We start from the raw sequence: 27,819 nt of genomic DNA on the forward strand, positions 1-27,819 counted from the left end.
GTGAAAAAATAAGTTATTGTTTTTTTCTTCTGATGATTCAATCCACGGAAGATATGTCTTTTGTATATCTTCTCTATATTACAGTATTGTCCTGTATTGCGTTTACGTCACAACTTCCGTTTAGGGAGTGAGTGATAAATCGATTTTTGCGTTTTTGCACAGATCCTGGTTATATTCGTTGGACGTGCCGATATAACAAAATAAATGCATGAAAAACGGGAAATTACAAACACAACGTGTTTTGATTTTGCGTTGCAATCAATGTCACGTTCAAAAAATTTCGATTCAAGGTTAACAACTAACAACTCATGGTAGATATTTTTTACACTCTTGAAGGTACAATGGCCGGACCACCTGGGTACTTAGTCAATTTGTAGCAAAGAATATACAGGCTTACTCAACTTTCGTGAGAACATTGTTGATATGTCGCTCACTCCTTTCAAGAACGTCATAAATAAAAAAAACTTGATATCTCAGGAGAACGTTTTTAAAGTTTAAAAATATTAAAAATATTAAAAATATATATCAAAGTATTAAAAATATATATCAAGTCACTTATTGAACTTTTTACTGTGCAACAGATCTTTTTAGGTAAAACCTGAAGGTTTTTTCTCCATTCAAAAAATATTTAGTATATTTAAAAAAAATAACTAAGTAATACCTTTTCTTCAAAATGCAAAAACAACACTTTCTGCCCTGTAGCGGGTAAATATTAAGTTAAAAATATGCTGCTTTTGCTGGGATATAGTACATTTTCTGGGCGTACCGAAAACATGCACAACTGAAAATTGACGATTTTTGATTTATGACGTTCTTGAAAGGAGTGAGCGATGTGTCTACAAAAGAAAGGCAATGTAAAAATGTAACTGTTTAAAAATACAATGAGGCGCACTAGATAGTAAATAAATAAAATAATATTTTATAGATTAGTTACATACTTGTAGAGATAAGGCGCCTAGGTGCCTTGTCTAGAAAAGGGATATTTGCTAGGAGGTTATGGATAATTTCAATATTATTATTTAAAAAAAAACCCTTTCCACCGGCGTTCTCTTTTTGAAATACCGAATATGCGAAAGTCAACAACCGTCTGTACGTAAATAAAATGATTGCAGTGCCTTCTATGTTAAAAAGTATTATTGTAGGAGAGAGGGTGAATGGTTTGAGCAATGTTTATTTCAAAAATATTTTTGACATTGCAAATATTATATGCTTTTGTTCAGTGAATGTTTTTCCGAGTCTGTTTTGTTGGCGTTGTAAAAAGTTTTTGTGGTGTGTAAAAAAATCGTTATGGATGAATTCGAAAACAATAAAAGTTGCTGTATACTCCATTATTATTTACAAATTATTATTTCGAAAGAAATCGCAAAAGTAAATAAATACATATGTATTCAGCTTTTGAATCGATCAAATAATCAGTATATCGACTAGGAGGCACTGCAGTATGTTGTTCAATGCTTTCTAGATAATGCAAGAATCGAGTTATCGGTCTTGTTTCGGTTTTCGCGCCATTCGGTATCCACCAACGACAAAATGAGAACGCGCCGGTGTTTACTGCTCATGGCGGGCGAAAATGTTATTCCCAACGATTTTAATGTTTCCGACCCTGATATTACACGTACCTACGAATTAGAAAATTTGACAGGTGATGGGTGAGATAATATTTTTGTTTACTCAAATTCAATAAAAATAAATACATATATTAAAGTCACAAAAATATCTCAAGTGTTATTTGTTAAGTGTTATATTTAAGTATTATTTTTAAACGTCATAAAAATCGGTCAAATTGTAAATATTTATACGATTTTCTGTGTCGTAGTTCGTAGTTAACCTAAGTTGTAAACGCAGTGTAAAATTATAGAAAACTCCCGTTTTATTTACTAGATTAATGATGGCCACGCGAAAAAGGAGCGGTTCCGGTTCGAAGCGCCAATTAAAAGAAAAAGTTGTGCAAATTTACGAGTCGTATTTTCGCGGTGAAGATTTGACTTCGAACAATCCCACTTTTTGGGACGAGCTGTTTTTGTTGAAGCCGAAAGTCGCCCAACTCGAAGCCGAAATTCAAAAACTCACTCCGGAGCAGATTGGCGGATTGAAAGAAAATATCAACATTCTCTTTTTGAAATGCGTCGATACTCTCGGACAGGAGCACCAATTGAGGTAGGTGTCAATTGATGTCATATTATTTACGAAGGCATTTGTTCAGGGGTGGGCTGCAGGGGGCTCGGAGGGGCTCGCACGAGCCCCTTGTTAAATTTGACTTGGGCCGGCGAGCCCCTTGTTAAATTAAGAAAAATCAATATTCTCTGATTAAATCAGTACATAAATGCAATTTCAGTGAAAAAAATAAGGTTTGAATGTATTATGAAACACAAAACTTTGTTACCTTTTGAAATTTCTCGAGAAATATATTTATTAGAGGTGCAAAGTAAAAGAGACCTATCAGTTTTTTTCATTTGTTGCATTAAATAATTTTCTACCATAAAAAAATAAGTAATATTTATAATATTTTTTGACATCTCATCAAAGATGAAGAAGAATATGGAAGTCTGGGCATTTACGGGGCTGACGACCGTCATAGGCTGGTTTAAGTGATCACTTTACACACATGTAACATTCACCAATTCTACCCATTATCGACAACCACATAATTGTCCCGTAAATGCCCAGACTTCCATATTCTTCTTCATCTTTGATGAGATGTCAAAAATAATATGAAAATAACTCCTGTAATTGGAGATAATCCAGATTTTGTGAACAAGTATTTGGACACGCTCAAAATGTTGTAAATACAGTGAAACCTCTATCTATCATTTTTAAAGGGACCTATCAAAATAAAGTATGAATGCGGGAAAACAATGAATGCAGGATTTAGAGGTCAATACGCAAGTAGATACGACCTAGTAAAGATACCGGCCTCCCAATCTGTATAACTATTCGTAGGCTAAAATTCTAAGAATAATACAGGTTTCAGATGCAAATGAATTTATTTAAAAAAATTACAAACCAGAATAGAATTTGAAAAAATATTAAAGTTTATTGATCAAATTTTGTTTTTGAACTGTTTTATTTTCGTAAGTCAATAGTATATTTTCGGCTTTGCAAATAGTATTTTTTTCAGCATCGGTTATTGAATGTGCGTTGTAGAAAGTTTTCTTTCAATGAGTGTGCACGCTTCTGGAAATGCAGGTACAGGCAGCGGCTCCTTTTCATCAATATCGACCTCTCCCGCTATCGGTTACACAAGCTTTCGATAGTTTCTATCCCATACGTTGCCGTTAAATGTAAGAAAATTGAAAATAATGTAAAAAAACAGACAAAATGTATCAAATACGCAGTTCAATTTGAACGATAAATGCGGTAAATGGTGATAGAGAAACGATCGATGCGGTTTATTTTAGTATGAAATGAATTCGGGATAGAAGAAATAAACGATACATCCGGGAAAACGATTATTCGAGGAACGATAGATAGAGGTTTCACTGTATTTATATTTTGTCGTTTGATATGCGTATTAAGTTTTTTTTTTCATTATTTTTAATTATCATATATTTTGGATAGTTAAATCTAAACACCTTCCCCTCCCCCCATCCCCTTCCCCCTCCACCCGCGAGCCCCTTGTTGAAAAATTGGCAGCCCACCCCTGCATTTATTGTTTGTTGTAATTGCGAAACGCCTCGTCTCTCGCGTGTAGGGTACCTACTGGTATGAAGCGAAGTGGCAATTGAATCAATAAAGCTTTGCGAACACACTTCCTGTGGGACGGAATGATTTATTGCCTTGCGGAGGTTTGAATCAACCAGGAGCAATCAACTAAAAACATACTACTGGATTAAATTATCCATATTTGAATCAACCAGGAACAATCAACTAAAAACATACTACTGGATTAAATTATCCATATCCGTAGTGCAGTGGTTAGAGGGTTTAGCTATTGTACACGTTTTCTGGGGTTTTCAAATAAATTTAAAGGTGGAGACTGACCGGAGCATTTCGTCGTAACATCGCTCGCGCTGAGCATCACCGAGCATCCGAAACTATGGACGGAGCGCTCGGCTCGCTGTACTGACTGCCTGAATGCTCGCATCGTAACGTGTTATGATACGACGAAATGCTCCGGTCAGTCTCCACCTTAAGTGATTTATCACTGTTAATTTGTTCCCCTTCGTAGTGTAGCGGTCAGCGCACTCAGTTACCATGCTGGAGGTCCCGGGTTCGATTCCTGGGGGGGGGGGGAGGATCGAAATAAATTTAAGCGTTTTTTCGCTCCAATATGTATTTCATATTTCCCAGCCTTCATCACCTTGCTTTCATATATTTAATCATCAAGATAACACTGCTTATATATGATGCAGTGCCCTATGCACCATTGGGTGCGGATTAGGGTTAGATATATAATATTTATTTAATTTCACTCCGGAATGGTACCTGAAGTGCTGGACATCTCATCAAAGATGAAGAAAAATATGGAAGTCTGGGCATTTTATCTCATCAATAATAGGGGATGGGGGTAGGGGGAGGTGTTTAATTTTGTTTTAACTATCCAAAATACATAATAATTAAAAATAATGAAAAAAACTTAATATGCATACCAAACGACAAAATATAAATATGACTTATTTTTTTATGGTTGAAAATTCTTTATTAAAATCAGGATCACAAAAATAGTATAAAATTAAAATATTTGTGCAAATAATAAAAACACAATATTTCTCATTTAAAAAAAAGATTGTAAAAAAAATATTACATCTCACCAATAGATGTCTCTAGTGAAGTTCTAGTGATTCAAGAATAATGTTTCAAGATTGGTTCATTTATATAGAACTTCCAAGAATTTGAGTAGTGTGGTTGTCAATAATAGGTAGAATTGGTGTGTGTAAAGTGATCACTTAAACCAGCCTATGACGGTCGTCAGCCCCGTAAATGCCCAGACTTCCATATTCTTCTTCATCTTTGATGAGATGTCAAACAATAACATTTTTAATTTGTTGCCGACGGATGTTAGAGGTCAAAATAAAATATGGAACAAAGGCAAAATAAAGGAATGGGAATCAAGAGTTAATTTTATGAAAATTGTAATATGTTTATATTCTTAATTTTTCCGTCTTTTTTGTGTGTATATTAGGTTAAAATGGTTAATAACAATAAAAAATGTAGTAAAAAAGAACTTCACCGACAAGACACACAAGGTGGCTTGGTGGGTCTGTGCAATTGTTTTTTAAGTAGGTTTAAAATTGTGATTTAAATAAAAGTTAATAAAAAAATACCTGAACTATATATATGTCCTGTGTTGCAGGATTGAATTTAATGGCTTCATAATTTTTCAGGATAGTGTATTCCTTGCAGACTTTGAGTGCCCTGGTGAATGCAATGTACAGGAAGGTGTCCAATGATCCTGGCAATGATATAGTCAATGTGATGATAGGGACCGATTCTTCCAAAGGCACCATGCAAAAGTTTCTGGATTACTGTAATGGCTTCCTATCAGGTAAATTTATTTATTTATCATTTTTGTCCGCCTCCGTTTGGCACAAACAGGTATGTCAAATACTTGAAAGCGGCCGAGTCACGAGTCGTAATAATTGTCGAGTATGTGTGAGGAGATGCATGAACGTAGAAGAGGCGAAGAATGTTTGCAAAGACAGAGTGGTGTGGCGTTCGATTCTCTCTGCCTACCCCTGCGGAGAAGCGGCGTGATAGTTAGTTAGTTAGTTTTTTTGTCCGCCTCCGTATTGTAATGGTCAGCATGCTGGGCTACCGTACTGAGGGTACCGGGTTCGATTCCCAGGGAGGGTCAAAAAAATATAAGTGATTTTCTCACTCTAATATTTATTCAACATTGCTGGTACCTGTAACGGAGGGTTGATCACGTTTCCTTCATGTATTCACGTTCAAGATAACACTCCGTTTATATGATGCAGTGTCCTATGCACCATCAGATGCGGATAAAGTTTTATAAAAATATGTCTGGCCAGAGAAGGAATTACTTATTACATGTGAATGAAATCATTTTGAGAAAAATTCGCCAAAAAGTTTATTTATATTAATGATTTTATTTTATTTATTTGTGATTTTATCCTTCTATTTCATACTATTTCTGGCTCATTATTGTAAAAGGTATCAAATTGTGGTAGGGTGGATTCGAACCGAGAAACTCTGACTCAAGAGTCCGCGACACTAACCACGGGACCACAACCCGACACATTTAGCCTTCCTTTGGATCTATCTCTTAATTTGACAACTAGGTCCCTTCCTATTCAATACGCAGATAAAAATAATAAAAAAAGTTCACTTTACACATAGAATAGAAAAAGGTTCAATTATTTGTTTTATGTGGCTCACGCGACATTGAATTTTCTGCATGATTTAACATGAATTGAGAGTACTAAAAATGAATACGTGTAAAATATGTTCATTATAAATTAATTTTACCCAAAAAAATTATATGTAAGTATTGTGATAGTGTAATGGTCAGCACGCTCGGCTACCGTTCTGGAGGTCCCGGGTTCGATTCCCAAGGGGGGTAAAATAAATATGAGTGATTTTTTCACTGTAATATTAATTCAATATTACCATGGCCTGGTACCTGAAGCGGAGGGCTGATCACCCTTCCTTCATGTGTAAACGATCAAGATAACACTGCGTTTATATGACACAGTGCCCTATGCACCATTGGGGTGCGGATAAGGGTTTTATTATTATTATTATATTGTGATTTTTAACGGTCTGTCACTTCCGTAATGAGTTTTTTTTAAATTTAAAATAAAAATTTGCAACCATGCAAATCTGCTAGCAAGTAACATAATAACTTTTGTATTATTATTGGAACATCTTAGTTGACTGGAATAACATAATTAATTGATTTGTGAAAAAACATGATGATTTGAATATAAAAATAAAATATTGCTTTTGAGATTATTAATGTAAACATGACTAGTTTTGAGAACTACAGATGTTCTCATCAACAGGTGAAAATGCAAGCAGTTCATATTTTCACCTGTTGAGAACATCTGTAGTTCTCGGAACTAGTTGTGTTCACAGTAATAAATTCCAAAAATAGGATCATATACAAATGTTTTATTTTTATATTTAAATTATATATATCAATATTTTTTTGAGGAGTTTTGTTGTTTGATATATAAACTGATAATTTTTTTACTTAGTAAATAAAACATTTTTAACTAAGTTTTATCTATGTATTAAAAAAAAGAGTTACGATAATAATGGTACATATTTATTAAATTTTTTAATTAACCTTCAAAATAATATTTTGAGATTCATCTGTAGTTACCTAACGTCCAAGTGACTCTGAAATCTATCTACGGCTTATGCAACACTGCTTATCATGGCCCTAATTAGGCTTCAACTTTACAAGTTTTATAGCCTGTACCTACACGTTAAAGTTACTATAATTTCACATAATTCATGAGTGAAAATTCTAGTCAAAAACACTCGCGAACTAGTCGTGTTTGCATAAAAAATCTGAAAAGTGGTCTTATACAATTGTTTTATTTTTGTATTTGAGAACGGAATCAGAACGGCTTCATGTAAATGGATCATAGACAATATTCCCATGTTGAAAGATTTGCCTCCGTAGTGTAATGGTCATCACGCTCGGCTACCGTTCTGGAGGTCCCGGGTTCGATTCCCAAGGAAGGTAAAATAAATATTAGTGATTTTTTCACTGTAATATTTATTCAAAATTACCATGGACTGGTACCTGAAGCGGAGGGCTGATCACCTTTCCTTCATGTATAAACGATCAAGATAACACTGCGTTTATATGACACAGTGCCCTATGCACCACTTGGGTGCGGATAAGGGTTTTATATATATTATATGAAAGATTTGACCTGTCGATGTTTTGTCTGTGGAAAAAGCATAGACAATGTGCAAGTAGACGAGAGCTAACACAATTTTTTCTTTCAGGCGATGCCCCGGACAGCCTCAAAACGCATGTCCTGAAGTTATTACTGGTAATTGCAACTGGTAAAGAGGATGTGAGCGATAATCCCCTACTCGAGTTCTTCATGATCACGTCTCTGTTTGAATCCTTGATAAAACTCCTTTCCACAACCGCCGAGAGACAAATTCACGGTAATGATTTATGATCAACTGATGTTTATTTAACAGTAGACTTCTCCATTGTATAAACCATATGGCATACGGAGAACATCTGTTTTGAAATCGATTTGATGTGTATTGTGTTTGCTTGCAGTATAAATTTCATCAGACGTATTACACTTTTGCGATAAATTTGACATTGAATAATATATCGCTCACTCCTTTCAAGAACGTCATAAATCAAAAATCGTCAATATTCAGTTGTGCATGTTTTCGGAATGCCCAGAAAATGTACTATATTCTAGCAAAAGTGGCATATTTTTAACTTAATATTTACCCGCTACAGGGCAGAAAATGTTGTTTTTGCATTTTGAAGAAAATGTATTGTTTAATTATTTTTTTAAATATACTAAATATTTTTCAAATGGAGAAAAAACCTTCAGGTTTTCCTAAAAAGATCTGTTACACGGTAAAAAGTTCAATAAGTGGCTTGATATTTATTTTTAATACATTGTGTTAAATTTTTAAACTTTAAAAACGTTCTCCTGAAAACTCAAGTTTTTTGATTTATGACGTTCTTGAAAGGAGTGAGCGATATGTGGGGACTAATTTCAATTTCAGCTTAATATTTTAAAAAATTATGCTCAGATATTGCAAACAATTTAATATAATATATTTTAACCGGATCCACGCGGCTCGCATAAGCGTATGTGTTTTAACAAGACATGCCCCATACGCGGCTGACATAAGCGTTTGTGTTTTCACTTTGCTCCAAGTTTCGAACCTCAGTTCAACTTGGAGGGATTTTTTCATGGTGTGGAACTTTGGATAAAATAATACGTCAATCCTCGGCCTTATGACATCTGTTGAAATATCTGACTAATAATTTGTAACATCACAAGGATAAATAAAACAACAGATCCCTGATTTTTCTTGCGGTCGGTAATTAGTCCGCGCCATAATCATGCCCTATATCTGTCTCACTCTCGACGCTACGCATCGCCAGTGGGTAAGAGTGACACACGATGCAGTGCTTTGATTTATTTATGTTACGATCTAATTTGTTTATATTACGATATATTTCAAGAATAATGTGACACACGTGTATTATAGAGTACCAAAAAGGCACAATGAATCCCATTGAACGTTTTTGTTTAGGAAAATAAATCGTTTCATAACTGAATACATGATTAAAGTAATCATTTAAAAAACGGCGAAATACAACCGCGCACGAGCGTCTCTTAGGAACAAAGTTAACGCGTTTAAAAGGTTAATAAATATTATTACAAAAAATCTTTACCAACACCTTTCTTATCATTCATCTTTCACTTTGTGTAATACCACTTGAAAATTTCATTAATTAATTCGGCACTTTGTGCTAATATCTATCCATTTACAATTAAACTTAATATGCCAATTTAAAGGTGTCTCAACCCGATATGAAACATGTATCGTTCTTCCCTTTTTATTATGGAAAAAAGATGGAAGTCTGAGCATCCCCGGGCCAACGTCCTAATGTAATATGGATATTTAATAATAGGCAGAATGTTGAACATTATACAATAGTATAAATTGATCGCATAAGCCAGCCGAATGCCAGAAAAAATATGTTTCCCGGTAGATTTTTTTCTTGTGTCTGAAATTCATTGAAAATTTCTTGTCTCCATATATATATCTACTTACATTTAAAAAATCTTCAAACTCTGATCCGCACCTCAATGGTGCATAGGGCACTGCATCATATAAACACAGTGTAATCTTGATCGTTAACACATGAAGGAAAGGTGATCAGCCCTCCGCTTCAGGTAATATTGAATAAATGTTAGAGTGAAAAAATATTTTTAGCTTTTCCACTTTATTTTTATTTGACCAGCGACCGGGTTTCGTCGTTACCGACATCATCAGACTGGTAGTAATATAATATATTAAAATGCAATTCCATCACGAAGCGTAGGTGGATAATATAAATCTATTGAAAAAATCACTTATATTTTTTTACCCCCCCTCCCTGGGTATCAAACCCGGGACGTCCAGAATGGTAGCCGAGTGTGCTGACCATTACGCCACGTATGCGGACGATTTCAAGATAATAATATCAAGTATTAAAAAAAAAATACTTGATATTATCTTGACAAACAAAATGTTTGTTTGCTATATCAGTTACATATTTGATAAAATAAACATTCGCTCTTAGAGTTCATTTATAAGTCACACTGAAATATTTGTTTGCAGAAATGAGTTTTTAATATCATATAAAGTGCACTTTTGATAACAGAAATGTTGATTCAACTTATAAAGTTGTCTTTTTATCATAATAAGAGAAACGTTTTAGTGTAGTTTATGACTTTCTAAATTTATTTATGCTACACTAATGTAGTGTTGATTTTTGTAGCTGGTCTAAAGCTTTGCATTCGTTAGTAAATATTTAGTTACCTGAATGCAGAACTATCCTAACTGCATTTTGACATCTCAACATCGATAAAGCAGTATAGGAAAAATACGTATATCCTGGCTTAAACGCTTGGGAGAGTAGTTCCACTGTAGCATTAACCTGTTAACCGGGCGGGACGCATAAATACGTCAAACATAAACAATTCAATTCAGTTTAATTTATTCAATAAAAAAATATATATATACATAACAAACAATATTCAAGGCGTATATATTAAAAGTAAGCAATAAGACTTAAAGGTGTAGAAGAATCCCGCTTCGGAAAACTCCTTCGGACACATGGAACAGATCAATATCCAATGTGATATTGTTCAACATAGCGGTAGCTCTTCCTACAGGCATAACCATCGGCAGGTTGGTCCTGTGTATAGGAATGTGAAACAATCTATGCCGACGCTGTCTTAGGTAACTATCGGGAACATACAGACCAATGCTCTGGATAATTTCAGGATTATCGATCATACCGCGCAACAATCGATAAAAATGCGTAATCAAATACACATTCCTTCTAGTCTCTAAACTATTGTAGCCAAGCATACCCTGGAGAAACTGGGTCGGGTAGAGCCAAGGATAATAGCCGTACTCTCATGTAGAGATACCTCAAAAACTTCTTTTGGACTTTCTCTACCATAAGAGAGTACTTAAGCTCGTGTGGCCCCCAAATCATCGAGTCACTCTCGAGTCTACTTCGCACCAAGGAGTTATAAAGAGTAATTTACAATATCGGGTACGAGGAGTTACAATATCGGGTACGCGTAGGACATATGAATACGTCCTTGAAATATATGTTTATTATATTATATATATGGACGTATATTTATCGAACAACCGCGCCCGTTACAAGTTGGGTAATTGGACAGCGGACCGCCCGGTTAACAAGTTGAGTCTCTGCTAAGAGCAGGCAAATTTATTACCTTAATGATTGCCAACCTTTAGTGTGGAGGGACTCAAGAATTATGAGTTGCTTATTACTTTTCATGCGCCTCCGGCTTCTTCACCCATCATGTGGGTTGCGTCTTAAGCACTTAGAGTCTTGGCGCCAGTCTCGTCAGCCTCCGAGGTCGCCTCATGAATATACCGAAGCCGATGGTCACAATCGAACCCTTTGAGTCGGCAGCCCTGCACTATGTGCCTTATGGTCTGCTCAGGTCTACACTCACAATCAGGGTTGTTCCTTTTCCCCTACATCTAAAGCAAGTAGTTGCAGGAACCCTGTTCCATTCTTATTCTGTTCTGCTATACCTATGCCCTTCGGGGCAGATCAAAACCCGCTACTCCAACTGTTCACTATCAATTGTTTGTTTATTATATGTTTGGTGGCCCATCTTTCTTTGCACATTTCCACCATGTTGCTTGCTGCCTGTACCTCATACGGGCAAAAAAATTGGCCTTTGTGGATTTTCCCGTACCTGGTATAGGCACCCTGGCGAAGAAATAGCTCAAACTGATTTTCATGTACAGTGGTGCCTCACACAACGAACTTAATTCGTTCCAGGAGCAAGTTCGTTATGCGAAAAGTTCGTTATGTGAAACGCGTTTTCCCATAACAATACATGTTAAAAAAAATAATTCGTTCTGTAGCATAAAATATGGTAAGATGACATAAAAAAAAGATAAATTTTTTGTTATTATTTTTATTTAGATACATCTAAAAACATAATGAAAAAAACACACATTTTTTAATTTGAAGAAATAATCGAATCTTGCACATCTTCATCCATTTTCCGCTTTTTGGCCGATGGTGCAGTGAAAAACCTGTCCAAAGTCGTTTGTTTCTCTCTTTTCTTCAACATCTGCCGGAAATAACGGACAAGAGTATCGGAGTACAGGTCGTTGATCCTGTTTGCTTCAGCGGAATCCGGATAGTGGGCATTGGTAAACTCCTGAACTGCTTTCCATTTGACCAGGATGTTCTTGATGTCAGCAGTTAAGCGTACTACGCGTAAGTTAAGCGTACTACGCAGTGACTAACGAGTCTAACGACTGCCTGCGCGGGAGGATGCAATTAATCGGCAGTGATCGTAGAAGATCGGGCGACTTCGTTGTAATGATGAACGATTGCTGCGACACGTGCGTAAGTTAAGCGTACTGCTCAGTGACTAACGACTGCCTGCGCGGAAGGATGCAATAAATCGGCAGTGATCGTGTGAAGTGGGCGACTTTGTTGTGTGAAGCGAAGTTCGTTGTGTGAAGCGAAGTTCGTTGTATGAATCGTGAAATGAACGAAAAGGAAGTTCGTTGTGTGCAGCGTTCGCTGTGCGAGGCGTTCGTTATGCGAGGCACCACTGTATTATTTTATGAGGTAATTTAATGTATTCTTGCAAGGTGGCTCTGTGTATGGACTGTAGTGGACTCTGTCGTTCAATGTCGGTATTATTTCCTATGTTTCCAATATATATAAATACATATCATATTTGAAATGAAAAAAACCTTTTTCAAAATAAAATCTTCATTATAACTCATCAGTAAAATGGTTAAAATACTCCTGTTCTGTAGAAAATACCTAATCAATTTAAAACTTTCAGGTCATGATGCAGTCTTGCTGTTGACACTGTTAGTCAATTATAAGAAAGACGAAGCCGCCAATCCATACATTGTAAAGTTGTCTATCTTGGATGATGAACTGGCTTTAAATGGGTAAGAATAATAAACCGTTTATTTATTCTTCTTTTGACCCCATTTATTGGAGGACACCATTTATTTACTGCATTTAAATTTGTATATATCCTAATACATACAATGAAACTTTCATTTTGAGAATTTGGCAAAAGGTACAATATGTTAGTGTGCAATACTTTTATAAGACTTACTACAAATTTTCGAGCTTCAAATGTGTCTCCTCAAAAGTAGCCATTAGTAACTTACCACTTTTTGTCTTGCAACTGTCAATATTAATTGATTTATCAACACATTGGCTGTAGCCAAGATATTTACGCAATAAAATGTTAGCACATCGGTTACGATGAAGTTTATTAAAGAAATGTAATCCAACGCGAGCGATATTAGCTCGCACCGTAAGAATTATTACTTTCAGCCATATTTTAAAAACAGAAAAGAATCGATAATAGTTTTTATTTGAAACCTATCCGTTACTCAACAAAGCAAACATGACAGAATAAATTAGACATTTTAAACGTGTTTATATGATATTATTTTTCGACATCTCATCAAAGATGAAGAAGAATATGGAAGTCTGGGTATTTACGTAAATGCCCAGACTTCCATATTCTTCTTCATCTTTGATGAGATGTCAAAAAATAATATGAAAAATAACCCCTATAATTGGAGATAATCCAGATTTGTGAATAAGTATTTGAACACACTCAAAATGTTGTGTTTATATGAAGTTGACGATAGCTAAAATGCTCAAAAATGTGCACGCCGTAAACAATATGTTAACACGTTATTCTATGTTATATTAATCATGATTTTATGATTGTGAAATGGATTGCTTCCTGAAAATTTATAGATTTATTTTGATAGTGATTTCAATGACAGAGATCTTGATTACACGAGTGATGATGTTTGATTTGAGTGATTCTGACTAAAAATTATTCATTATTATAATGTAATTATGTAATCTGTATATCACACTCTTGATTGTAAACTGATTGAATATCAAATATGAGAAAATTGAGTTGCGTATCTTGTAACGTACCTCGAGATGCCTTATACGTGTGACTAATGCAAGCCATGTTGTATAACACATTGGCAATGTTGTTTGTCAACAATATTTAGGTTTATTTTTATAGAATGTTAGATCATATCAATAAAATTTAACTACGGCTACTTTTTCATATGAAAAATCATTATATTTAGCAAAAATTGTGTTTTTTATTTAAACATCTTTAGATTAACAAAGAAATCGACTATCTGAGAAGTTTATTTACAATAAATTGTGTGAATTTGAGAGTATCTAAAATGATAAGTTGTTAAAAAACACATAGTCGTTTGAAAATGCCATAACAAGGCGAAACAACTGTCGCAAAATTTATTTTTATATGTTTTTTAACAATAAAATACAATTTAGTAGACTCAAAAATCAGTGTTTGATTTTAACATTTGATATATAAGTTAAAATGGAGTCTTACAAATAAAACGCTAAATCTATAAATAATGCAATTTTTTCTTTGATTTACCGATTTTATAATATGGCAGCGACTGCATTTAAAAAAATTATATTCTTGTCCTGACTCATTTATCTTGTTGGCTAAGTGAGTATCAAATTTAGTAATCAAGAGACCCCCGCCAAAGTAAATTACACCGTGAATCACATTATACGCAACATGCTGTGCAAACAATAACATGTTTGCTGCTTGCTTTATTTATTTAAATATAAAACAGTCCTACCAAATCATATTTATTATTAATATATTATTAGATTAAAACCAATATTTTTAACTTTTCCACTTTCTTTTTATTTGACCAGCGACCGGGTTTCGTCAGACCAGTCTGATGATGTCGGTAACGACAAAACCCGGTCGCTGGTCAAATAAAAATAAAGTGGAAAAGCTAAACATATTGGTTTTAATCTAATAATATTGTGGCAACCCACTCTACCATGGCAACCCAAATCGAGTGAAATAACGATCACCCTACACGAAGCCCGCAACGAACGGAAACGAGCCCGTTACACTTCGCCGCCGCCCGTCCTCAGATGGACACGTATTTCAACTGTTCTCATATTAGAATCACGCGATTATTCTTAAGTATTTTCTTGATTGTAATTTTATAGAACTGAATAAATTTGTGTTAAAAGTAATCCGCTTTCATCTTGCTTCCCTTCTGATAAATTAAAGTGGTATTCAACTAGAAACCACAATATATTAAAAATGCAATTCCATCACGAAGTGTCAGTGGATAATATAAATCTATTTATTTATTATAACTATTATTATAGCTTCTGGTATTTGGACATATGTACCATATTTTTATTTTTTATTTATTGGAAAACCAACAGAATATTCAACAAAAATAACATAAAATAATAAAATTAAAAAATAACATTGCAATTAGAGGTTTTCACTTGAGTAATTTAAAAATAAAAATAAACTGTCATGTACATAAAAGTATAACTATATAATGAACTTACATTACATGTTTTTATCAAATAATAAAAATTTTCTTTATCAACTAGTCAAATAGACATTAACAATATTTCTCTTAAACGTATTAAAAGAAACATTATTGATGTCTATTTCATTAAAGATTACATTGCATATATCGCAGGCTCGATTTAAAAATGAAATTTTGGTAGGACCTGGTGTGCATTTTAGGGATTTTAAATAGATTTTTGATTCTGGTCTGTGCTCCCGGGACTCTTTTTTGAGTGATAAAAGCTCTGGGCAATCTTGCTTTTCGCTTGTCCCCATCCGTAGTGTGATGGTCAGCACGCTCGACTACCGTTCTGGATGTCCCGAGTTCGATCCTCACAGGGAGGGTGAATTTAAATATTAGTGATTTTATACTCTGATATTTATTTAATATTACCCTGGACTGGCCCCTGAACCGCATGAGTGATCACGTTGCCTTCATGTAACTAGTGATCAAGATAACACTGCATCAATACGATGCACTGCCCTATGCACCATAGGGTGTGGATAAGGGTTAGAAAAAGAATAAATGTTTTCAATTATTTGAAAAAACAACTTTTGTTGAATGATGTCTATTTGATAATTAAAATGTAACTTTGTTTTAAAATCACTATAAATTTAGTGATTTGAAATTATATTATTATTTATAGTGATTTTAAAACAAAGTTACATTTTAATTATAAAATGGAAAATCACAAAGTTAGTGCTTCAAATAAAAATTATAGATCTCTATTTGATTTACAACATTTTGAGTGTGTCCAAATACTTGTTCACAAAATCTGGATTATCTCCAATTACAGGAGTTATTTTCATATTATTTTTTGACATCTCATCAAAGATGAAGAAGAATGTTACACGTGTGTAAAGTGATCACTTAAACCAGCCTATGACGGTCGTCAGCCCCGTAAATGCCCAGACTTCCATATTCTTCTATTTGATTTGATTTATTTCCTAAAAACAGGAAGATGCGATATTCATTATCCTAAAGACACAAGTTCATGACCACTTCGCTGTCCTTGTACGTTGATGATATTGTGTATATGTTTTTTTTTTGCGTTCTATTCCACCGAACAAACTATGTATGTATTTGGTAAATATTGATTGATCAAATTGCTTTGTGTTACACATGGTTGGTTGCGTCAGTAACAAGTCCACATAGCCCATTGTGCTGCAATAAGGTCAGTTTGCACATCATTCAAGGCATTGCTCTGTTGATTATAACTTGTGTACAGACTTTTTTTGAAATAATACGTCTAGAACTGAATATTGTAAAAAATACAGGTTTTTGTCTAGTTCCGTTTGGGATATGCATGTTTTTGGTACTATTTTTTTTGGTTCTTGAAATAAAAAGAGCATACAGTTGAACTTGGATGTAATGAGAACAAGGGAACTACATATTATGATTTCCTCATTTTAACTGTTACTAACTATACACAACTAAAAATACAGAAACAACTTAATTTAATCTGTATTATTTTTTGACATCTCATCAAAGATGAAGAAGAATATGAAAGTCTGGGCGTTTACGGGGCTGACGACCGTCATGGGCTGGTTTAAGTGATCACTTTACACAAGTGTAACATTCACCAATTCTACCCATTATTGACAACCACACTACTCAAATTCTTGGAAGTTCTATATATATGAACCAATTTAGAAACCTTGTTTTGAAGCACTGGAACTTCACTACAGACATCTATTGGTGAGATGTAAAGAAGCTTTTTACTAAGCAGAAACTCTTATATTAGTATATGAGGTCCGAATCCTGGATTATAATCACACAAATGAGAAACGCCAGAAAATACCATTTTCATTTTTTATTATTTAAGCTTATAATTTGACCAGATAATTTATTTACAACATTTTGAGTGTGTCCAATACTTGTTCACAAAATCTGGATTATCTCCAATCACTCCTGTAATTGGAGATAATCCAGATTTTGTGAACAAGTATTTGGACACACTCAAAATGTTGTAATTTTATTTTAATTGATTTGAGTAAATTTAAAGTTTTTTTTTCTTCTTCTTGGTGTAGGCTTTGTGGTCTGTTTTTAAGTGGGATTAGCATCCTGTGATGTCAATTCCGAGATGTCTATCTGTCTCTTTGGTGGTTTGCATGGGAGACGTCTACCTTGGGGTTGGCCGTACAGTGGTATGTGAGGGAGTCTGAATGGTTCCATTGTCCTCACATGCGCATACTATTGCCTTCTCCGTTGCCATCACCACCTAACAAAAAAAAAATAGTGGTATTTACTTAGCGAAATTTGAATTAAAAATATTTTAATATTACCACAATGTTACCAAGTTTGGTTTCATGTTTTTTCAGAGATTGTCAAAATACAAAACTTCCTGAATAATCTGATTTTGGTAGAGAATTTGCAGTACATTTAAAAAAAAAATTATTATTTATTTAAATCACAATTTATACATATCCATCCCACCAAGCCACCTTGTGTGTCTTGTCGGTGGGGTTCTTTTTTAATACATTTTTATTGTTTTTAAAGATTTTAACCTAATATACACACAAAAAAGATAAAAAAATTAAGAATATAAAAATTTTACAATTTTCATAAAATCAACTCTTGACCATTTACCCATTCCTTTATTTTGCCTTTGTTCCATATTTTATTTTGACCTCTAACAGCAAAACAATGGTCTTCTTTTTCTGTAACATCTTTTCCTCTAACATCCGCCGACAACAAATTAAAAATGTTCGGGACATTTGAATCACTATTTCCAGATACGGTCAAGTGATCACATCCGCTCTGGGAGGGTTCTGCTCCCGGTACGGCCACGAGCGTGCCGGCGGGGAGAGCGGCGGCGGCGGGGGGTGGCTGAGCTCCCTCACCTCCATGGTGGGCGGCATGTTTCTGAGCGGTGAGGATGCGCCCGGAGGCAGGACGCATCACATCAGGTAGGCTTTTACTTGACAGCTATCCTATCACAATATGTAGATGTACGGAGGGCTATCTTATCTTACCCTTGTGTAAGTACCGTTTAAAGGTTTTAGCGCTTGCGCAAAGTTATTTCAATTGATTTCTTTAAATTTATTATTTTTTACTCTATATCAGACAGTGGATTCTTCACCCTAGGATGATATATCAATATTAAAGGTGTCTAATAAACCAGTGTATGATAAAAAAATTGTTTACATATTATTTGCGGGAAATGGTTAAAAACGTATTTTACATACTGCTATGTAATCGTTGTATTTTCTTACTTTTGGTAGAGCGCGAGAGACATTAAATTAGGGTCGAGGTTGATGAACGAACTGCCCTGTACAAAGTTTTTTGGCGTCTTTCGTGCTCTACCAAAAGTAAGAAAATACAACGATTATAAGCGTCTCCCGCTCTCTACCAACAGTATTTTAATGACGCTTTTAAGTGTTTGTATGGTAATATAACAACACTCTCCTTATCATTCATCAATCACTTTGTGTAATACTACTTAAGAACGACGAATGATGAGGACATTGTTCAAGTTAAGACTCCTATAATAAATATTTCCTCATTTCCAGAGCGAATAATGCTGTTTTGCTGGCCCTGTACGAGGCGGCTCACCTCAACAGGAACTTCATGACTACCCTGGCACACACGCAGAGTGACCGGCCCAGCGCACCCCCCTCCCCTGTCAATACCCTTCCGCACAATCAGGTTGGTCTACAGTTTGCCTATGACTACACACCATCTTCGGCCATGACCATGTCAGACCCGCATTTCTCTATGTCTCCGAATGCTGGACGATGTATAATACCTACTTTAGGCAATTTCAATTTTTCAATTTCAATTTCAATTTATTCAACAACAAAAAATTAATATATACAGTGGTGCCTCACACAACGAACTTAATTCGTTCCAGGAGCAAGTTCGTTATGCGAAAAGTTCGTTATGTGAAACGCGTTTTCCCATAACAATACATGTTAAAAAAAATAATTCGTTCTGTAGCATAAAATATGGTAAGATGACATAAAAAAAAGATAATTTTTTTGTTATTATTTTTATTTAGATACATCTAAAAACATAATGAAAAAAACACACATTTTTTAATTTTAAGAAATAATCGAATCTTGCACATTTTCATCCATTTTCCGCATTTTGGCCGATGGTGCAGTGAAAAACCTGTCCAAAGTCGTTTGTTTCTCTCTTTTCTTCAACATCTGCCGGAAATAACGGACAAGAGTATCGGTTGTTTGTTTGTCATTGTTTGTCAATCTTTGACGAGGTCACACTGTTTTACCTCACATTCACTCCTTCTAATTATTTCCTGTTTCATTTCAAGAGAAATCACCTTCCTGCTTTTTTTAGAACCCATCATATAAAAAAAATGTTGAGTTTATCTTAAAAGGACGACTGTCGTGATAGGTGTGCGATTTAATTCGTAATGAAGAACGATTGCTGCGATACGTGCGTAAGTTAAGCGTACTACGCAGTGACTAACGAGTCTAACGACTGCCTGCGCGGGAGGATGCAATTAATCGGCAGTGATCGTAGAAGATCGGGCGACTTCGTTGTAATGATGAACGATTGCTGCGACACGTGCGTAAGTTAAGCGTACTGCTCAGTGACTAACGACTGCCTGCGCGGAAGGATGCAATAAATCGGCAGTGATCGTGTGAAGTGGGCGACTTCGTTGTGTGAAGCGAAGTTCGTTGTGTGAAGCGAAGTTCGTTGTATGAATCGTGAAATGAACGAAAAGGAAGTTCGTTGTGTGCAGCGTTCGCTGTGCGAGGCGTTCGTTATGCGAGGCACCACTGTACATAACAAACAATATTCAAGGCGTAAATATTAAAAGCGCTACGTGCAGCGCATTCAAGGGATAACTGGAGAAGAGTCATTGCTTCTGCAAGGGTCACAATGAGGAATAAGACGGAGAAGAAGAATATTAAAATTATTGTTAAAAGTAAGCAAGAAGACTTAAAGGTGTAGAAGAATCCCGCTTCAGAAAACTCCTTCGGACACATAGAACAGATCAATATCCAATGTGATATTGTTCAACATAGCGGTAGCTCTTCCTTCAGGCATAACCATCGGCAGGTTGGTCCTGTGTATAGGAATTTGAAACAATCTATGTCGACTAGAAACTAGAAACTGCTGAAACTGGTGGTCAGCTGGAGTGTCTCTTAGAGACACAACAAAGAGTTCACACATTCGTGGAAGCCTGAGTATAATTGGCATCAATAGTAAGGTAGAGGATAGGCAATTGAGATGGTACGGGCACATAGGGCGTAGAGAACTTGAACATATTGTGAACCAGGCAATCACCATGGATCTTCCCCGAAAGACATCTAGAGGAAGACTGAAAAATTCATGGATGCTACAGAAAGATAACATGATTCGAAGGCATGCCCTAGGTGACGTTGTCTATGATAGAAGGACCTACATCCTGAGGACGAGGAGAGCTGACTCCAATAGTCTACAAAGACGATTAGTTGGGATGGAGCTAGGATGAAGATACACCAACTTCGAGGTCTGAAACCAAACTCCACATATGCCTCATCTGAAGCCTAATATGTACTAAAAATACTTACATCCCAACATAGTTAAATAAAAATATGGGACAATAATACATAGTATGTAACTGTCGTTTTGAAAATCTATTGTATTGTATTAAATCTGTTGTATGATATTGATGATGATTTTTATTAGCGTATTCTTAATTGTAATTGTACATATTTTTGTTAATATTGTTAAAGGCATTAGCCGTAAATAAAATGAAATAAAACAAAAATAAAATAAAATAAAATACACATCCAAAAGATATTGGTTATTTGCAATATTTTGAGTGTGTCTAAATCTGGGTTTTATCCTTGTTAGGATTATGTTTTTTATATGGATATCTTAACATAGACAATAAAGGGTATAAAAGTCACGCCGATATATATATTTTTTTAATGATTTATGTAGCTTGTAACTTGATGCTAATTTCAGTAACTGAAATTACACTTGAATAAATGGACTTTCACTGTTTCATGTTCCACAGACTTACCATAGTCTATTTAGATTGCCATCTAAATAGACTATGGTAAGATATTGATAAATATCTATTTCATTTCGTTACATTATTTATTTTGTCTTTCAGACCCCGCCAAATGCTACAGACCAACTAGTACTAGATATAGCTCAGCCGACCAACCTGCTTGTAACATTTTTCCAGTACTGGTAAATATAACATAATAATATTCTCTTATAATTGTGGTTCCGTTCTACCATAGGTCAGCAAAGTGTGGCTCGGGGGCCACATGCGACTCTATCACGTTTTGTGTGCAGCTCCGGCACAAATATCCGCGGGAAGGCTCTTTGACTCTACGTATTCATGCAAACAATCTTTTTCAGGCATGAAACGTATTAAAAGTAATCTGAGAAATTGCCTTATTGATGAGAACCTGGAAACGTGCTAAAAACAATGATATACAAACCTGACTTGATAAAACTTTCAAAGGAGATTCAAGGACATTATATGCAATAAGTAGTATTCTTATAGATACCTTACTTTCAAAAGATTTTTTCTCCATGAATAAACTTTTATTGACTGTACTCGTAATTTGATAATAATAAAAAAAAATAAAACCCTTACCGCACCCCAATGGTGCATAGGGCACTGCTTCATATAAACGCAGTGTTATCTCGATCGATTACACATGAAGGAAAGGTGATCAGCCCTCCACTTCAGGTACCAGTCCAGTGTAATATTGAATAAATATTACAGTGAAAAAATCACTTATATTTATTAAACCCCCCTGGGAATCGAACCCGGGACCTCCAGAACGGTAGGCGAGCATGCTGACCATTACACTACGGAGGCGGACAAAAATGTAATTTGATAAAGGTCTAAAATTATTATGAAGGTGTACTAGAATTGCAAACAGATTTGCATCTCAAGAAATTTTTTAATTGTTGTATTGTACGTATTTGGCTGTTTGGCTAATAAGTTTGCCGACCACTGCATTATACCTATATCTAGGCTACAATAGTTTAATGACTAGAAGGAATGTGTATTTGACTACGCATTTTTATCGATTGTTACGCGGTATGATCGATAATCTTAAAACTATTTTTGAATAGATTTATATTATCCACCGACACTTCGTGATGGAATTGCATTTTAATATATTATTAGATTAAAACCAATATTTTTAGCTTCCGCCTCCGTGGTGTAATGGTCAGCGTGTTTAGCTACCGTGCTGGAGGTCCCGAGTTCGATTCCCAGGGGGGGGTGAAAATAAATATTAGCGATTTAACACTGTAATATTTATTTACTATTACCCTGGACTGGTTCCTGAAGCGCAAGAGTGATCACCTTGCCTTCATGTGAGTAATGATCAAGATAACACTGCGTCAATTTGATGCAGTACCCTATGCACCATTAGGTGCGGATAAGGGTTATAATAAAAAAAAAATTTAGCTTTTCCACTTTACTTTTTGTATAGTACACGTTTTAATATGTACAGTACACTTTTCCACTTCCACCAGTCTGATGATGTCGGTAACGACGAAACCCGGTCGCTGGTCAAATAAAAATAAAGTGGAAAAGCTAAAAATATTGGTTTTAATCTAATAATATATTAATCTTAAAACTAACCGAAGCATTGATCTGCATGTTCCCGATAGTTACCTAAGACAGCATCGGTATAGATTGTTTCACATTCCTATATACAGGACCAAACTGCCGATGGTTAGGCCTGTGGGAAGATCTACCGCTATGTTGAATAATATCACACTGGATATTGATCTGTTTCATGTATCTGAGGGGTATTCCAAAGCGGGATTCTTCTACATCTTTAATAAGAGTGTTCATGCTTACTTTATAATTTTTGTGTTAATATATACGCTTTAAATTTTAGTTTCTAGATGTTAATTTTTACTGAATAAATTGAAATTGAAAATCATTTTTCATTATTGTTGCAGTTCAATTGTGATGCAAGACACGAAAAGCGACCCCAGTATAAACAACTGCAAGTTATGTTTTTTGATTCTGACCTGTATTTCCGAAGACCAATATGCCAACTCAATCATGCACGATTGTAACCTCACATTTAAGGTAAGTTTACATATAATCTTTCGCTCAATTTGTCTTCTTCTTCTTCTCCTCCATATTGGTCCTCATTACTGGGGGTTGTGACACTTGTGGAAGCAAAGACTCTTCTCCAGTTATCCCTTGACTGCGGTGCACGTAGCGCTCCAACCACCGAGGTGCCTGCTGCTGTCTTAACTTGATCGATCCATCGTGTGGGGATCTTCCTCTCCCTCTCTTCCCCTCCAGGCTACCGATCGCAACCAGTCGTTCCAGGCTATCCTTCCTGCCACGTGCTATCTCCAAAGAACTGAATAATCCGTCATGTACAGACATTGGCCAGAGTCAAGCCATCCAAGTGTTTAATTTAATTTCTGAAAGAGAAATGCACACTAGTTTAATTAAAACACTGAATTTCTAGGTACAACTACACAGACTGCCAATGAGACACAGAAAAGTTACATTAGATAAAGAAGCTCCTTCACAAACTCTTGCGGCAACATTAATAGGTAAGTGAATTACATATGTATACAGAACACTGTTCTGGGGTAGGAACACTTGAGCCATTGAAAAAATATTTCATAAAAACAAAAATATTTCACGATAGTACTTGTAATGTCAAAACACATGTTGAGGGCCGAATGCATTTGTTTTCCAGAGTAATAGAATAACTATATCACTTATGTAGTGTTTATGACTTAGAACATTTGTATAATGCCTTGATAACCTTTTATTTATTTCTTAGCTGTCATAATTTTATACCATACCCTTTTTTTTAATCTCTAAATGTTTTTTAATAGTTATTATGACATAAATGTAGAATTGTTTAATTAGCTTTTTTTTTTAACGTGACTATTTATGTTAATGTAATGTAATGTTTATTATTGTTAATGTAACTATTGTTTATTATATCATTTTTTATATGTGAAGCTGTACAATTCCCAAATAAATAAAAATAATATTTGTGATGAAAATTCTCCGGTCTTATCAGTGCAATTTATCTCACGAAAGATCCATTCGGTATTAGAGTTTGATTCACTGATGCGAGTCTTCTAAATGATCAGATCTTACCCACCTCTAATCAAAACAATACTTTTTACTCATCGGGAATATTATATATATCGCTCACTCCTTTCAACAACGTCATATAAAAAAACTTGCTCTTTCAGATCGTTTTTAAAGTTTGAAAATATAATATAATGTATTAAAAATAAATATCAAGCCACTAATTGAACTTTTTACTGTGCAACAGATCTTTTTAGATAAAACCTGAATGTTTTTTCTCCATTTGAAAAATATTTAGTATATTTAAAAAAATAATTAAACAATACCTTTTCTTTAAAATGCAAAAACAACACTTTCTGCCCTGTAGCGGGTAAATATTAAGTTAAAAATATGCCGCTTTTGCTGGGATATATGTAGTACATTTTCTGGGTATTCCGAAAACATGCACAACTGAAAATTGATGATTTTTGATATATGACGTTGTTGAAAGGAGTGAGCAATATGAGTTATGTATGTAATATGTTTTAAAATAAATAAATATATTGAATTGTTCAACTCCCATATTTATTGTTTACTCTTGGGACTATCAACCCTTTGTTGTAGGTAAAGCGTTGTGGTTCTGGTCCCAATTTCTTGCGTTACATGAGAGAAATCTCCATGATGTAATTTGCATTCATACTTTGTGTTTCCAGACCTGCTCGTGGAGTTCATAATGTCGCACATGATGAAGCGCCTGCCGATGGAGCTATACCTGCACTGCATCGGGGTGATCCACCGCCTGCTGTGCTACCAGAAGCGCTGCCGCGTGCGCCTGGACTACCAGTGGCGGGAGCTCTGGTCCGCCATGATCTGCCTGCTCAAGTTCGTGGTCAACAACGAGTCCAACCTGTCCAAAAAGATGGACATCTTCCACCTCTGTCTGCAGCTCGTCAACATCTTCAACCTCTTCATCACATATGGAGACACCTTCCTGCCTACTCCAGCCAGCTACGACCAGCTCTATTATGAGCTGATCAGGATGCATCAGGTGTTCGATAACCTGTATTCAATGGGTGAGTTGGTAAACCTGCTGTTTATACTCCACCCTCATGCTGGCCACAATGAAATATGGTCTTATCTGTTATCATCCTACACTACATGCATATTTTTCTTCTTTTAACCATTAAGAGTGCTGTGTATTTTGGCAGCCGGGTTGGGAGGTTTTGTGACAGTGTGCATATCTAAAATTCCGATTCGTTGATAATATTTACAAATTGAACAAAATTGAACTTATTATGATTGAAAAATATAAATAAATATTTATTGTGTCCACTAAATTTGAAATTTAGCAATTTTAGCATATATCGGAAAAAATCTTAGCACTAAAATGGTTAATGTCATTGTCTCTCAGTTTATCGTTTTTGACTAGTTTTATTTTCTAAAAAAATAATAAAAATACTGTCGACAAGACAAAGTGCGACAAAAGTGCGAAAATTGACGACACAGTGACAGATCAGACATATGTAATTACAGGATTACATTTTTAGAGGTTTTTTATTATCTCAAAAATTAATTATAAAAATGTTTGTAGAATAAACCCCTACCCCACACATCACTCAAACCACTATAGTTTTCTTTCTTTCTTGTTTCTCACATCAAGGCTTAAAAAAAGTTCTTCTTATGTGTTGAAAGAATCCAAATTGATTTATGATCAACAAATATCACATTTCAATAAAGGATTGAATTTTCAGGTTTCCCCCAGAAGTTGGTAACAATGATTGTTTTGATATGAGGGATCTCAGTTATTGTAACTGATGTATTTTTTAAATATTAATTTCAGCTCTCCGCTACTCTACGAGTGACAGTGAATACAAAGAGAAGGCCTTGAAGTTAGCAAATTGCTTGATAAATATACGGGCCATTATAAATCACTTTACGCCAAAAATAGAGAGTTGGCTCGCCAGCCAAAGTTTATCCACGCCCAATGAAGATCAGGTAAATGCCCTTTTATTTCCTTTGTAACATTCAATTAAGCATTTCGGACGGGTATTTTGTTACGCCTGCGGACCGCTGGCAATGGGATTTGATAGTCGTGTAGTTTAGACCTTAACAAAGAGATTGGTACATAATATTAATATAAAAACTAAAATTCGCCCCTGCTTAAATTTTTTTCATTCTTTACAGATATTGGATGTTGTCCGAAAGAATTACGACAGTCTCATGTTGAAGCTGCAAGATTCTCTGGATAAATTTGAGCGATACGGAGAACGGCCCCTGCACAGTGCGTTCCTTCAGGCTGCGTTGACGCAGACAGTCGGCGATACGAGAACTCACGTGGACTATGCGGGAGCTGATATTAAAGGTCTCTCCTTGTTAATAGAAGGGACGGTTGTATCGTAAAATCTGTTCATTTTAATTAAAAATTTTACTTAGTTAATACTACTATTTCTAAGTAAAATAGTGGTATATACTAAGTAAGAATTGGTATTTACTAAGTAATAGTGGTATTTACTAAGTAAAAATTGGTATTTACTAAGAAATAGTGGTATTCACTAAGTAATTTTTTTAATTAAAATGGAAAGGTTTTATTATGTGACTGCCGAATCAATTAATGAAAAAGTAAAATCTGATGCCTAGTTAGATTCTGTTGTTCTAAGATGTTATTCCGACCCATACTGACACATCACGAATACGGATTGATTCAACCATGGCATTTACTGTTTGCAATGTCGTTGAAAGATATTTATAATATTTTTGCATGAATTGGGTATTAACACATTGTTTGCGGGAAACGCTTAAAAGTGTCTTTTACATACTGTTGGTAGAGAGCGAGAGAAGCTTGTAAGGGACCTATTTGCCTACTTTTGGTAGAAATCGAGAGATGCCAAAAACATTCTACTCTAGGAATTGGTTTTGTGATTACTTGTGATTAGTATACTGAGGGTCGGGCGACAGACTGAGTATAATTAAGGTTGGAGTTGATGAAAAAATTACCCGCAAACAATGTGTTAACACTTTTTACAAATTATCTTAAAATTACTACAGTGACGGGCAGTTTGAAACATCTAGCATTTTCTGTTGAAAAATGATCATATATTATTGCATAAGTATTGCACCCACCACTTAGTCAAGCTGGAATAAAGAGTTAAAAAAAAAAAAAAAAAAAAAAAAAAATAAAATATTTTCAAGTAATTTTTGATAGCAAAAATTTCAGAGATAAT

General features: G+C 35.0%; 1 protein-coding gene across 4 annotated transcripts; it reads left to right on the top strand.

Annotated features, from left to right (window-relative positions):
- The first annotated feature begins 1,507 nt into the window (after window positions 1–1,507).
- On the top strand, window positions 1,508–27,742 carry LOC148306456 (armadillo-like helical domain-containing protein 3). Of its 4 annotated transcripts, none has more exons than XR_015838003.1 (14): window positions 1,508–1,649; window positions 1,882–2,157; window positions 5,325–5,485; window positions 7,927–8,094; window positions 13,038–13,149; window positions 18,345–18,518; window positions 19,122–19,257; window positions 21,683–21,762; window positions 23,509–23,641; window positions 24,036–24,123; window positions 25,312–25,671; window positions 26,439–26,593; window positions 26,783–27,058; window positions 27,101–27,742. XR_015838003.1 is itself a non-coding variant. In XM_088265014.1 (13 exons), exons 1-13 carry the CDS (start codon window positions 1,531–1,533, stop codon window positions 26,996–26,998), a joined length of 2,178 nt encoding a protein of 725 aa, XP_088121140.1. In that variant the 5' UTR covers window positions 1,508–1,530; the 3' UTR covers window positions 26,999–27,742. The 4 variants fall into 4 exon arrangements, 2 of the variants coding, with proteins under 2 accessions (XP_088121140.1, XP_088121141.1); XR_015838004.1 differs by having other exon boundaries at window positions 1,508–1,642; XM_088265014.1 differs by having other exon boundaries at window positions 26,783–27,742.
- The last annotated feature ends 77 nt before the right edge of the window (window positions 27,743–27,819 follow it).

The sequence above is a fragment of the Brachycentrus maculatus genome, unplaced genomic scaffold (assembly GCF_059751285.1).
Source record: "Brachycentrus maculatus isolate JH-2025_06_01 unplaced genomic scaffold, ASM5975128v1 h1tg000241l, whole genome shotgun sequence".
In the NCBI taxonomy this organism is placed as follows: Eukaryota; Metazoa; Arthropoda; class Insecta; order Trichoptera; family Brachycentridae; genus Brachycentrus; species Brachycentrus maculatus.

Bases quoted from the DNA above. Each gene is read 5' to 3' on its own strand.
- LOC148306456 (XM_088265014.1), top strand. From the start codon at position 1,531: ATGAGAACGCGCCGGTGTTTACTGCTCATGGCGGGCGAAAATGTTATT. The intron at 1,650-1,881 runs GTGAGATAATAT...TTTATTTACTAG, and splicing joins GAAAATTTGACAGGTGATGG to ATTAATGATGGCCACGCGAA. The intron at 2,158-5,324 runs GTAGGTGTCAAT...ATAATTTTTCAG, and splicing joins GGACAGGAGCACCAATTGAG to GATAGTGTATTCCTTGCAGA.